Source organism: Piliocolobus tephrosceles, chromosome 2, assembly GCF_002776525.5.
Source record: "Piliocolobus tephrosceles isolate RC106 chromosome 2, ASM277652v3, whole genome shotgun sequence".
NCBI lineage: Eukaryota > Metazoa > Chordata > Mammalia > Primates > Cercopithecidae > Piliocolobus > Piliocolobus tephrosceles.
In genome coordinates this window covers 50,208,454-50,223,261 of record NC_045435.1, presented here as the reverse complement: position 1 = coordinate 50,223,261, position 14,808 = coordinate 50,208,454, and the positions used below count along the sequence as shown (strand labels likewise).

General features: G+C 46.5%; 1 protein-coding gene across 2 annotated transcripts in view; it reads left to right on the top strand.

Annotated features, from left to right (window-relative positions):
• Positions 1 to 7,886: 7,886 nt before the first annotated feature.
• The window catches only part of SLC6A11 (solute carrier family 6 member 11), a 122,040-nt gene continuing 115,118 nt past the window's right edge, over positions 7,887 to 14,808 (top strand). Inside the window, exons 1-3 of one of the 2 annotated variants that reach the window (XM_023218438.2) lie at positions 7,887 to 8,202; positions 11,171 to 11,305; positions 11,418 to 11,558. In XM_023218438.2, the coding sequence (XP_023074206.2) occupies positions 7,947 to 8,202; positions 11,171 to 11,305; positions 11,418 to 11,558 (532 nt within the window). In that variant the 5' untranslated portion in view covers positions 7,887 to 7,946. The remainder of the gene's footprint in view (positions 8,203 to 11,170; positions 11,306 to 11,417; positions 11,559 to 14,808) is intronic. The other variant, XM_023218439.2, reaches the window with a different exon arrangement.

The window sequence follows — 14,808 nt, the reverse complement described above, 5'->3', positions numbered from 1 at the left end:
AGAGAGAGAGAGAGAGAGAGAGAGAGAGAGAGAGAGAGAGAGAGAGATGGGTCACAGTAAAGAAAGTGGTAGAAAATATTGCTTAGGGTATTATTGTTTCCAGAGAGACTCTGAACCAAGGAGTTAGGATTTGAGGCTGTATGTAGCTTTAATAGTTGTTCTGTTCTTAGTTTATGTTCCTCTCTAAGAAATGTTTGGGCCTTGGTATACAGCTATAAGGCACTGTACATCTGAAGCTGATGGGCTTATAATCATCAAGAAATACATGATTAATTTCACAAGGGTGGCAGGGCAGTTTACCAGCTGAGTGACCTAAGGGCAGTTTTGACCTATAATATGGGTCTCAGGGTCCCCCTGTTGCACAACTCCAGGGCACTGCAGAGTGACCTTATGAATGGTGTCCCTGGAGCTGAGCATGCACAGCCTGTGTGGCTGGATGCAATCATCCTGAAAGTCTACCTGTAGGTGAACATCTATGACAGACCACTGACTTTAGACATCTGAGCCAGGATCTCAGGAGATTAAACACAGGGAAACTCAGAACATAAGAAACTGTGTGCATTCACACACACAGATGCTGCCCACATCCAGAAGAACTGTAGCACAAAGGCCAAGTATAAACTCAGTGTTTTGGAAATTGGAAAGCATTCTCTCATAGAAACAGGGCCCACATAGGGGCTTTCCTCACCAGGTTAGCATCCAGGACACAATGATTATCTTTAAAAACAAAATAAAAATGAGTCTCACAATATTGCCCAGGCTTGTCTCTAACTCCTGGGCTCAAGCAGTCCTCCCACCTTAGCCTCCCAAAGTGCTGGAATTACAGGCATGAGCCACCGCCGTGCCCAGCCCAATGATTAAGTTTTAAGCTAACATTCTTGGGCTTTTCCCTTCAGATGAAAAAAAGGACATGAACTTCCTCCTTTCTCCCATCTATTTTCTACTTAAATCAATTATAGAAGACAAACTTCATGTGGGTGAAACCTCTTCTGGCTAGAAGAGGTCTGAAGTGGGACCCACTAGGATGTAGAGTATAAGTCAGAGAACTGGGTTTGAATTCTGGCTCCACCGTGTGATTTTGGACAAGTTGCTCAATCTGAGCTTCAGTTTCTTTATCTGTAAAGATATTCCCATCCCTATCCCATAATGCTGTGTAGCATAATAAAGACAGGGTACATGAGGGCCTAAGCACAGGCTGTGCGAAGTATATCAGTCAGCTGTACTGTTTAACAATCTCGAAATTTCAGTGGCATATAACAATGAGCATTTATCTCTCATTCCTGTGATTCTAGGGTTGGCTGGGACAGCTCTGCTTCAGGCTATGGATCTGAAGTTTTGGCTAAGGTATCTCTGCTCCATTATCTCCTTTTGGGGCCCAGTCTGGAGAGGCAGCAGCTAAGTGAAGTATGTTCTTTCCACAGTAATGTAGGCAGATGAGGGGGCAAGCCCAACTATGCAAGCACATTTCAAACCTCTGCTTGGCGAAAGTGAATCATATGGCTGAGCCCAAAGTCAAGGTCTGGAGAAGCAAAGTCTGTCGACCATGGGCCACAGCAGGAGTGAGGATATAGCATATGATTATGAGGGAGTGAGAAGTTAGGACCAGTAATTCATTACTACAAATAGAAATAGTATACACATAGAATTATCATCTGTTCATATTCACTCATCCAAATATTTCAGTGGAACAAAACGGGTAGTTCTTATAGTATCTTCTTCTTTCAAAGAAATGCCTTATGCATTGTGGCAGAAGATGAGTATATGGTATAAAAATGTAGGAGATTGCCGATGGGTAAGGGGAAGGACATGTTACCAGAAGAGGTCGCCCCATCCTTCCATCTTGATTCTGGCCCTAACAGTAAAAAGATCATGCCCCGAACCAGCACTGAGGGCATCAAAGGAAGAAATGTTTCTACACTTACCTGGCCAGGGTAGCTCCTAAATCAGGTATGTAAAGGTTGCAAAATGATGTTTCATCTTGGGCATTAATGTCATCAAGGAGCCCTGAGAGTTGAGAAGGTAGAAAAATCATTTTAGAATTCACCCAGAAGGTAAGCATTAACCCGGGCTTAAGAGGATGGGTTATATCTGATAAGCAGAGGGGAGCTTTCAGAAAGGGGAAGGGCATGAGCAGAAGCCAATACTCAGTGGCTGAAAGCAGCTGACATTTATTATTGTAGCTTGTAAGTCATGAGGCTGGAGGTTGGGTGATGTGGGTTGGGTTTGCTCATACGTCTTTGAGTCTGGTGAGGCCTCTGCATTAGTCTGGGATTTCCTGGGGGCACCTCAGCTGGGGCCATTCTACTCTGTGTGTATCTAGTTTTCCTCTTGGACCCGCAGACTGACCAGGGGACATCCTTCTTGTTGTCATGGCAGAAGTTGAAGAAGGCAAGGTTTGGGATTGACACATATCGGTTTATCAATTCTGCCTCATTCTAGTGGCCACAGCAAGTCATATGGCTGAACTTGTGTATTGCAGGGGGTGCTACAAAGTTACATGGCAGATGGCATGCATACAGGGAAGGGTGAAGAATTGGGATCATACGTGCAAACCTACTAGAAAAAGTCTGGTGGTAGTAACGAGGTAAGGGTTTTACAGAACGTTGCAATTGAAGATTCTCATGATTCAGAAGTCCCATCTCAGACCCCAGTGACTGAGAAGTCCCCTCGTGGTATCCCTACCTTAGGCTATGACAGTCCAGCTTCTATGTCTACCTCTCCTGTGCGACTTACCATGCCTGGGGCAGATTATTCTGTCACTGAATGACTTGTAGGAGGTTCTTCCTGGCATCTAACTCCTTCCTGCTTCCTCCCCAATTCTAGTTCGCCATGTGGGCTTTTGGCTTGGCAGCCATGCACGCATCTGAAGACAATCCACTGACCCAGTGGTTCTGGTTTATCACACCCTAAGTGAGACAACTGTGGGTGCATTGGCACAAAGTGGAGGGGGACTTTTACCCTCTCGATGGGCTGCTGTAGCTCTACTAACCCAGGAGATGTACTTGACATCTTCCCTTCCCTCACGCTCATATCCAGACCTAGTCAAGTCCTGTGAGTTTAGCCTTCAATGTCACTCTCCTCTCTCCAGTCTAAGCTGCCATCACCTCTTGCTTGGACCAGTGTGGTAGCTTCTTCACTGCCCCCCACCACTACCCCACCCTATAATCTACTTTTCACGCTGTGCCAGAAGTCATCTTTTTACAATGTGAATGTGTTCTCATGGCACCCACTGCTAAAAATGCTTCACCTTCAAGCACATCTTGTTCCACACCATACTCTCCAGCCTTGACCCTGGCAAGCATCCTCCGGAACCCCAGACCCTCCTTGTCCAGTTCACTGTTTTTCTCCCTTCAGGCTCCCGCTCATCTGTCAACTTGCTCAGGGAGCTCTGCCTTACCTCCTTGCCAAGGCCAGATTGCTGGGTTACAAGCAACGCAGCCCTTTCCCTTGCACATTGCTCAGCACCTCTAACTTTCATTTCTGTGATGGCTTCGTTAACATCTGCCTTCGCCACCATCCTGTAATGGGGCATGCACAGTGGCTGGTGAGGGTAGGGCTGATCTGTGGCATTTGCAAATTCCCATGGTGTAAATGCAACCACCTTGGAATATTTCAAGATACCAACAATGGTGCCTTGCAAAATCCCTGAAAATGCAATAAACGGCTGTCATGAGCTAGTGTGAGCCAGCTCTAGCATACCATTGAGGTAAGGCTTATATCTGGTGTTGCTCCCTAGTGACTGATATTGCATCCAGAAAATAATTCAAGAGTCAAAGCAAGGCTGGGCATGGTGGATTACACCTGTAATTCTACCACTTTGGGAAGCTGAGGCGGGCAGATCACTTGAGGTCAGGAGTTTGAGACCAGCCTGGCCAACATGGTGAAATCCCATCTCTACTAAAAATACAAAAAAAAAAAAAAAAAAAAAAAAAGAACCAAAGCATTTGGTGAATGAAGGAATGAATGAGCAATGGTGAAGTTTCAATGAGCCTCAGGACAACAGCTGCTGTTTCCAGAAGATGGAAGACATTAAGTGCTTGCCCCAAGAAAGGAATAAAGGAGCCATGACATTTCTGTCCTCTGAAGACTGCTTATAACAAACATGCCTATCAGGCACAAATCCAAGTGCTTTACAAATACTAACCCACTCAATCCTCATGACAACTAAAAGGTAGATACTATTACTACCCTGGTTTTACAGATAAGGAAACGGAAACTCAGAGACATGAAGTCATTTTCCAAGGTCATTTGGAGTTGGCTTTGAAACCAGGCAGTGTCACTGCAGAACCAACATTCTTACCCACTGTGCTGTGTTGCATTAGGGCCAGCCCTGGGGATAAGATGTGTGTTCCATTTGTGTCCCAATCCCTGTATATCGACCCCACAATCAGTGTGTGCTCTTCAGCCCACTGTCCCTCAACAAAGAAATGAAGTGGCAAAGGTCTAGAGATGAGGTCCTGCAATGATGAAGTGGATGTGGACTCTTCTGGAGAAGGACAGAGTAAAAAGATCAAGGCTTTTCAAGGGCCATAAAATAACCAAGGAGATGGACTTTAAATATTTACTTACTAAATTCAAATAGGAAATTGACCTGGCTAACCTTTATAAAGGGAACCATTCAAACCTGAGAGGTGAATTTGCAACATTAGTATTTGTACAATGTTCTTCCCTGCATGTGATCTCATTTTGCCTTGATGACCACCCTGGAACATGGGAATAATTGTGCTCATTTGAATAAAATGAGGACACCAGAGCTCAGAGAGATTGGGTGATGCACCCAATGCCACAAAACCATCCATCAGCAGAACTGGGCCTGGGTCCCAGACCAGATGATGGCCAGCCCCAGCCCTCTGTTGCTGGTTCAGTGTTACTTCCCAAGCAGGTCTGGTAGAATCACAGCTGCTCACAGGAAGTCAATTCCTGGAGCTAATTATGCTGAGCGCCAGCACAAAGCAAAAATGTAATTAGTTTCAAAGGAGCTTTGTACAGATTCTGGAGTGACAGCCTAATATTGCAATAGTAAGATTCAGGAATATGTCTAACTTTTGATGTACTTGTTCATTTAACAAATTGACTCCTAGCTACTATGTGCCTACTCTGCATAAAGATCATTGGGGTTGAAGGTAAATTCCTTCCTTTATTCTATATACGGCATTGAGGATCATCTAAAAGAAAACAAAAATAATGATGTCTTAGTGTGGGAGAAAAATGGCATTCAAAAATGGTAGAAGGAAAGGTTGGGACCGTTTGATTGAGGGGGAATTTTGAATATTGGGGCCAGGAATTTGGTTTTATTCTGTAGGAAAAGGAAGTCCAATGAAGGTTTTTTTGTTTGTTTTTGCAGTCAGGCTCTTGTGCTGCACTCCAGATTGGAATGCAGTGACATGATCATGGCTCACTGCAGCTTCGACCTCCTGCGGGAGTTCAAGCTTATGCCATCCTCCTGCCTCAGCCTCCTGAGTAATCGGGACTATAGGTGTGCACTACCACATCTGGCTACGTATTTTATTTTATTTTTATTTTAAAGATAGGGTCTGCTACGTTGGCCCCCCACTAGGGCTTTTAAGCAAGGGAATGAACTAACTATCCTCCTACTCCTCACAATACAAACAATAGCTACTGGCCAAGTGTGGTGGCTCACGCCTGTAATCCTAGCACTTTGGGAGGCTGAGGCGGGCAGATTACCTGAGGTCAGGAGTTCAAGACCAGCCTGGCCAACATGGTGAAATCCTGTCTTTACTAAAAATACAAAAATTAGCTGGGTGTGGTGGTGGACACCTGCAATCCCAGCTACTCAGGAGGCTGAGGCAGGAGAATTGCTTGAACCTGGGAGGTGGAGGTTGCAGTGAGCCGAGATTGTGCTATTATACTCCAGCCTGGGTGACAGAGTGAGACTCCATCTTTTAAAAAATAGAGATAATAAATAACAGTAATAGCTACTGTTCACAGAGCTCCTGCTGAAGCTTTTAACCCTCACACCCACCCTATGAGGTCAGAACGCATGTGAAGCCCACTTAACAGGTGAGAAGCGTGAGGCAAAGAGGTAACAGAGCACCTAACGGGCAGAGCTTGGATGTGAAGCCACATGAATCTGAATTCAATATACTCTCATCCTGAACACAGCAGCATCTTTACTTTTAAACATAACCTGGGCAGCCCATGGGGACAGAGGTTTGGGAGGCACCCACATTTAGCTCAGTGGTTCAAGATATGAGAAAGGCTAAATTTAAGGAGCGAGAAAGGAGAACCAGAGAAGCAGGGAGAGAAACAGTAGCTGTGTCAGGCAATGCCAAGAAAACCACACCAGTGGGAATTTTAAGAAGCAAAGGAGGGAGCAACGGTGCAGAAAGTTACCTAGAGGCCAGGCAGGATGGGGATGGAAAAGGAACCATAGAATTTGCCAAACTGAGAGGGCGTCCAGGACTTCACAGCATATTCAGAGGAGTGGTAGGGGTGGGTGCCAGATTGCCGTGGGTTGAGGAACGCGTGGGAGGTGAAGACAGGGCTGGCAGCCTGTCAACTTACTCTTTCAAGAAATATGATAGTGGGGGTGAGGGGAAAGGGGAAGATGGTGGAAGGAAAGGCTTTCTGGGGAGATGGAGGTTGGGAGAGACTTGAGCAGTTGTGAGCCAGAATGAAAGGAGAAGCTGAAGGCAAGAGTTTGAAGCCTACAAGGCAAGGAGCCTGTCCCTAAGAGAGCTCCAGAGGGAGCTCCAAGGAAGGGATGGAGAGCAGAGCTGGTGGGGGCTCATGTGGCTGGACTTCTCCAGGCCTGTGCAATGGAAGAGGTGGAAGTATTCATCTCTGTGGCCCCCAGCAGCTTTAATAGTCTTTCCTTCTTCTCCTTTTCCTCTTCCTTCCTTCCTCCCTTCCTCTCTAGCCACAAATATTTATTGAGCACATATTATGCGCCAAGTCTTGTGCTAGGTTCTGTGGCTATTATAATGAACAGGACAGTGTATATCATCCTTATAACTGAGGAGACAAATATTATACAAGATGGACAAATGTATGTATGTCTACACATTGTATAATACTAACAATGGGCAATGTTCATTGGGCACTTCCAAGGTATCAAGACTTTTATAAGCATTTAATAACCTTTTACCTAAAAATCCATCCCCTACATTAAAACCTACAAGACCCTACTGGTATTACCTTTTGCAGATCAGGAAACTGAGGCACAGAGGGATCAGATGATGGACAAAAACCACACAACTTAGATTTACCTGTTTCTACACACAAGCACTTAACTGCCACCCGGTCCTGACTATGTTGAGAGCTGCCGACACCAGTATGAACAAGACCTGCAGGGTGTCTAGGGCTGGGAAGAAGCCACCAGTTCATTTACACCCTTTTCCTCAAGGTGTGGTCCCTGGACCAGACATAACCACATCAATGGGGAGCTCGTCAGACACGCAGCCTCTTCAGCCTACTGTGATATACTAGACCGTGATGTGTAGTTTAAACATGACCCGCAGGTGTCTGGTGTGTAAGTTCAAGTTGGAGAAGTCTGGTCTAGAGCCCATTCCTCTTATTAGAGACGAGAAACTGAGGCCCAAGCATTTGAAGGTTATGGACAGTGGTGGAACTTTGGGGTTTGGTGAGTGGAGCCAGCCTAGGCCTAAATGGGCGCTTCCACTCTTGTCCCAGCAGGTCAGTGGGTATGGCTGCGGGAAGGATGGGCGCTGCAGGGGCTCGGCGCGCAAGGTGCTCGCGGGCTCTCTGGCCCAGCCGGGCTGGGGTGGCGTGGGTGGCGTGGGCGCCCTGCGGGCCGGGCCTCCGCGCCGCGCCGCGTCCCAGTCCCTGTCTCCACGCTGGCCTGGCCCGGTCCCTCAGCTCCACCCCCTGCCTCCCCCTCCCGCCTGCTCGCGCCTCCTGAAAAGCCAGCCCGCCCGGGGCGGCGGCGCAGAGCCGGGCCGGCGCACGAGGCAGCCAGCGCGGCCATGACGGCGGAGAAGGCGCTGCCCCTGGGCAATGGGAAGGCTGCAGAGGAGGCGCGGGAGTCCGAGGCGCCGGGTGGCAGCGGCAGCAGCGGGGGCGCGGCGCCCGCGCGCGACCCGCGCGACAAGCGCGACAAGGCGGTCCACGAGCGTGGCCACTGGAACAACAAGGTGGAGTTCGTGCTGAGCGTGGCCGGGGAGATCATTGGGCTGGGCAACGTGTGGCGCTTCCCCTACCTGTGCTACAAGAACGGAGGAGGTGAGGTGATAGGGAGGAGAAGGGGAGGTGGCACCACCCGCCCGGTGGGGGCGGGGAACCAGGGGCTAGCGCGGGACCCCCTCCCGCGCCTGCGTGGAGCGGAACCCGAGCGAAGAACCTCGACTCCAGGCACCTGGCGCGTGAGCTCGCCCCGGAGCGCGGCCCACCTGTGCCAGTGCGCACGCGCACGTGCCAATTCGCGCCTGAGGGTTCCACCGGCCAGCGCGGAGACTTGCCCGCGTTCTGTCCCCAGCGAGATGCAGACCGAGGCCAGAGAGCCCTTGCTTTGGGTATGCGCCCTGGTGTTTCAGGCACTTGGCCCCTTTGAGCCTCAGCTTTCCTAACTGGGATAAAGGCCTGTGGAGAAGGGACTCCTGATGATCAAAGTGGTCTCAGTTTTTGCCTGCTTACTGAAGTGCCGAGCACCTTTGACCTATATCATATCATCTCATCCTCTCGGTCACTTTCGTAGGCAGGGGTCTACCCATTTTGCAGATGAGGACACTGAGGGTCAGAGAAGTCTCACTCGACCAAAAATAAAGATGGGATTCTGATGTCAAAGGCCTTGTTTTAAACTGGAACTGGACTCATCACAGGGAGAACTTTTAGGCGAGGCATTGCTCTATGGTTTCCTGCCTAGTCTTTCGTCTACTCTTAAGCCCATTTTTAGGGCCACTATTTGGAGCCCCTCTGGTGGAAGAATTGGCAACGAATAGTTTATTTTACGGGTCTGAGAGTCACCCACGACAAACAGCAACACTGGTTTAATGCTGATGCTCTGCCGTAGAGATGTAGAAGGGCAGAGGGAAAGGATAGTGATGAGAGTCCTTTCTAGTGACACCCTCTCAAAGTCAGTTTGACAAAAGATGCAGCAGCGAATCCATAACTCTCCCAGCTCAGGGAAGGGGCTCCAGCCTTCAGGACCCCCTCCTGTCATATCAGCAGGACAGCTGGGCGGGTCCATAGCAAGGGATCTTATAAAACCTCCTTCGGTGGCACAGTTTCTCCAAGGAAGAGCCTGTATCTGTATATTCCCTCTTCTCTTTCCTGTGCCCCTGCCCCTCCAGCAAATTCCCAAACCCCAGCGAAGGTGGCTCAGAAGTTGGCTGGCAGGGACCGCGTTGTCTGAGCAGAGCAGGACTTCCTGTGCGAGCAGCTGCCGGGAGAGCGAGAAGGGTACTGCTTGGCCCAGGCCCTTTCTTTGGGGACATTCATCCTGAAGGCACAGGCTGCTCCAAGCCTGCTCTGCACTGGTAATGAAGTGGCCGCCGGTGTTGATGGCTTGGCAAGGGAGAGAGAAGGAGTGGACTTGGAGACCCCCAACGTGCCCTGTGCTCTCGGCTGTGAATCCCGCCTCTCTTTGCAGATTCAGCGTTTGTAAACTGCGTCCACTTGGAAACCTGTGGAAATCTAGGGTAGTCCCCAGGCACAAATTGTTTTAACATCTTTTTTTCCATACAGGAAATGTTGTGCCCAAACAAAAAGCATTCCTAAAAGCAGAAAACAGGGTAAACTGGGTTAATTACAAATTCTGTCACAGATTTTTTTTTTCTTAAAAAAAAAAAAAGGTTGTAGTGAGTAAAGTTTTTAAAATGAGTCATTGTTGTTTTGGTTTTGTTTTTGTTTTTTTTTTCTTCTAACTTGCCAAGAGTTTCCAAGAGATGCATAGATCTCCTGGTTTGATTGAGTTTATTATCCTAAGGATTAGTAGCTTTGTGAATACACAGGTCAAAAGGCTTTCCGAAAGTGACATACATTATACGTTAGATTCTAGAGGTTTCACAGGTAAATAACAGCATGTTAGGGGACCTGCTGCAGCTGATTTTAATCACTTAGATTTAGATTCAGTAAACAGATCCTCTTATTTCCTTTTCCACACTTTTGCTTTCTAATGTAGTTGGGATATCTGCTTCTCAACTGTTTACCTTTTAAAAAACATCCATTCTGCCCTCCTTATAGATCCCAACAATAGTTTAAAGTATTTATTTCCCAATATGAAACTTTAAATTAGCTGCTTGCCCAGAAAAGCTAAGACACTTTCAAACGCTGATAGATATGGTCCTGCTATCAGGATTGATCAAAATTGTTGCTATTAATCCTTGCAGTTAAGGAGACTTCATTTAGCAAAAAGCACTTTCAGTTAAAGCCTTCATTCGTGAGATCAGATGGTAGCAAATAGCATGTGTTTCCATGCTTTGTTATTAGACAGGAGGGACAGAATGAGGGATTTGGAAAAATCCCCATTCTGGGTGTAATAGTTCATGCTCACCTCAGTTATTTAATTTGTTTCACAGAAAGACCCAGGCAATAGGTATTGTGTTTCAAGATAGGAGCATTAATGCTTAGGGTGATCTCTTCCTGGACCAATTCAAAGCCAGCCTTTGCTAGATAGATTCTTTCTGCAAACTCCTTGCAAGTTGACACCACACCTGGGTCTCATGTGTAGGGGTACTTAATTCTTTGAGGCCTGATATTGTTCATTGTATAATTCCCTGAGAATGCTCTTTATGACAAAGATTGTTTGCAGGTCACTTCCAAAGTAAGAGGAAGGGGTGCCCCTCACCTGGTCTGTTGAGGTCATTTTAAAATGAAAAAGCGTGCAACATTCAGGGAAGGAATGAATTTGACCCATGCTGGAGGATGAAATGGATTTTTTTTTTTTAATGAGCCAATGAAACAATTTCTTTTACATTATCATCTTAGCTACATTACAATTCTATGAGGGAAGCAGTGCAGATGTTAAAAACTGAAGCTCCATTTTACAGATGGAGAAGTTGAGGCTTGGAGATGTGAGGTGGACTCACATAAACCTAGCCCTGTTTTCTGACTCTGGTCCTCATAATGGGAACTTGAGCTCAAGTTCAAAGAGCATCATGTCTGGCCTGTAGTAGGTGTTTATTAAAGAGTTCTTGCGCCAAGTATGAAACGGCAGGGACAGTTTTCATCTCATTCCTTTGCATCCTTACAGGGGCATTCCTGATTCCCTACGTGGTGTTTTTTATTTGCTGTGGAATTCCTGTTTTTTTCCTGGAGACAGCTCTGGGGCAGTTCACAAGTGAAGGTGGCATTACGTGTTGGAGGAAAGTTTGCCCTTTATTTGAAGGTATGTGTTGAGTTAATGAGAAAATAAAATTTTGCACAGGGAATGTAAACTGCAAAGGCAGATTGTTTTGAAAAGATAGACTCAAGTTGTTTCCTTTCTTTTGTCCCTTCAGGCATTGGCTATGCAACGCAGGTGATTGAGGCCCATCTGAATGTGTACTACATCATCATCCTGGCATGGGCCATTTTTTACCTGAGCAACTGCTTCACTACTGAGCTACCCTGGGCTACCTGTGGGCATGGGTGGAACACAGGTATGGCCCCACGGAGGTCTCTCTGCTGGTCCTGCTGGGTGACCTGGGATTGGGGTTTGTTCGTGCCCTCCAGGCCAGTCCTGGTCCCTGCCTCTCATCAAGAGTCTAGCTTTCTAGGGTAGTCTTGCTGAAACAGGCGTCAGCTCTGCACCTGTTCTGGTACGTTCTGTGAGTTGCAGCCCTAAAGGCTGAGCTGAGCATTGGCCCAGAGACTGGCATGGTTAGGAGAATGGAGATGTTCTGTCTTCTGTCAAATGCAGAGACTGAACCCTTTGGAGGTAGCATGGGGGTGTGAGGAAGAGCACTAGACTTAGACTTAGGGGACTAGGGCTCCAATACCAGTCTTGCCTCTAGTGTCAAGTTTTCCCTTGTAAAACTGGGGTTAGACCAGATCACGGGCTGCAGATAGAGGACCTACAGGCCAACCAGGCTTTAGATCAGTGAATGGCAAACTTAAAAAATGGATTTGGTTGCCAAAATTTAAAAAGTTGGAAGACTTCACCTGAAAAATTCAGGTTTCCAGCCTATCTTAAAAACTTAAACAATCTGGTGACACCAGACCCACTTTCCTGCTTGACAGCAGTGGCTGCAGCCAAAAGGGGGCTATTGCCTTCAATGACAAATCTGTCATTGAGTTACCACAAACCCCACCCAGCTCACTTTATTCATTTACTTTATCAATCCAACCCAGCTGACATTTGAATTTAACCCCCAACCCCACTCCTGCTGGAATGGATAATCTTTTAGACTATTTTTGATCCTGATATATTCTTTGTTTTTCCATATATCCTCCTATTAGCATTGAGTTTGATAGTCCAAGGAAGGCATATCCCTGCCCAATCCCTATCTAAGCTGGCCATACTCACAGATGACATCGCTAATCAATGGTAGCACTCTTTCCTTCTCAGTCTAGTCTTGGCTTTAGAACCCTTCTCCAATAGTGCTCCAGACAGCTGCTGCCTTTTGACTGGAATTGGCACACACACTTTGGCCTGTTCACCATCCATATGATAACCCGTGTTAGATTGTGTCTGGAAGTGGCCTGCCATCCTGAGGGCTGAAATCCAGTAAGATTGAGTAGGATGTTGGTGACCAGTAGAAGGAACCGCAGGTGGTAGACCTAGAGATGCTGCAGTGTGGCTTCTAGCCCTATGTGATGCCTGACTCTGCCCTACTCCCCCACTCCGCCAACCCCTGGCTATTGCATTTTGTGGAGCTTTTGCTGTTTCTCTCTTTAGGGCCCTAGTTTTTAACCTTCCTTTGGCCAGGGAACTCATAGAAATGTTTATCAAACTAAAATTCAAGGACATTTTCTTGGAGGCCTGTGAGTCCTCTAGGATAATTTAATTGTGTGTACTTATTTTGAGGATACTCTAAAAATATGCACATGTTCTGGATGGTCTGAGCAAACACCTTATAACTGAGGGCAGTCAGGAGGTTCCAGTGGCTGACTTTATGCATGTTTATAATTTAAGATGCATTCGTGGCAAATAGAATGATGGTGGCCAAGGGAAAAAGACCAGAAAGATTTAATTCATAAATAGAGCATTATTACTAAGTGAAGTCCAGTTGAGAATGCAACACACCATAGAAATGAAGGTTTTGCAGAAGTGTAACCAGAGGAAAATGGTGTAATCAAATCTCAAATAGTGCATGGAGGAATAAACCACCTGAACTCAACAGATTCTGCTTCTTACGTGTCAGTTCATTTTTCTGTTGGGAAAGCAATATAATTTTACCAAATGGTATTATCCTATGCATCTATTTTCTGTTATCACTTTAAATTGTGTTGGTTCTGTAGTTTGGTTGGTATTTAATTTATACATTTAATTTGGCTTTTATAATTGTATGAATACTACAATCACAAAGACTTTATAACTCATTGTTTATTTGTACGTGGTTAAATATTTTAATAAAAATAACTGGTCAATTTGGGTGTCCAAGAAATTTTTTTTTAATCTAGGTAGAAAAAAAGAATTGAGAAATTCTATTTTAGGGAATCCGATAAAAATCAAGGTCTCCTCTCTCCAGAAAAAGGCACAGGACACATTCAGAAATCTTGCTTATAATTTCAGGTTTCCAGGCTCCTCTCAAGCCTGACTGAGGACCCACAGACCACCTCCTTTCAGAACATAGTTAGCGCTTGCCAAGAGGATCAACAAACAGGCAGACAATCTGGACTTTCCCCAGTGGACTGCAAACCTCTTTCTTCAAATGGTTTGCAATCCACTTTCTCTAAAGGTGTATGAACACTTGCAATGTGTGAAACATCACATATAGGAGGTGATTCCTGCCTGCAGAGATTACAGATGTGATTTGGAGCATTCATATGTATGTGAGATGGAAGACATGCAAGAGTGAAGCCAACTGGGCACCTGCTCCGTGCTGGCCATGGTGCGGGGTGCAGGGGCCTCTGAGGTGAATGGATACAGGAGGCCTTGCCCTCGGGGAGCTCATGGTCTGGTGCCCCAGGTGTCTCGAAACAGAGGGACATGGGTCCCATGGTGGTCGACTTTTCTGGGCAATACCCATGGCAAAGCAGATGGAGCCCTGGCTGGAGTTTATTTCAGTTCTATCCACAACTGGTCAGTGACTTTATATAGGAGGAAAAGGGTATAGGCGGGGGTCCCTTGACTATTTCTGAACCTTAGATTCTTCTTCCTCAAAATAAAGGGAGTTGGAGCAGGTGATTCCTTGGAGGGCCTTTGAATTCTTGCTTTCTTAGATTTCGGGGGAGGGAGGTTGGGGAAGCCCTCCTGGAGGGAGGGGTTAAGGCCCAGGGGCACTGGGCCTTGAAGGATGAATACTAGGTTGCTTTTACTTGAGATTAAATCTCCCTGGGACATCAAATTTCATGAAATGAGAAGAGGCATTCAGTAAATCCTTTCTGATTGACTGGATCGAGTGAGGGAATGATGAAGAAACCAGGGATTCTTGACATATGTTGGCTCACACCATTTCCTCCAATCATCACATTTTGATGAGACAGCTGTGGCATTAGCCCCTTTTCACATAAAGTAAAACAGTCTCGGCTGCATTACTGCCCCAAGGTCACCATGGATGATCCATTCCTTTAGTCCTTCTATTCCACTACAGCCCTTCAGCCAGATAGCTAAATGCTACTGATGGGCCTCAGGCAGGGAAGTGGAAAAAAGAAAAGAAGGTTTGGGAACAAGGGTAGAGGAGACAGTTTGATAGGGAGTGTTGGTTGGGAATGGGAGAGAGAAGGTCCCCTTCCCCATAAACTTTT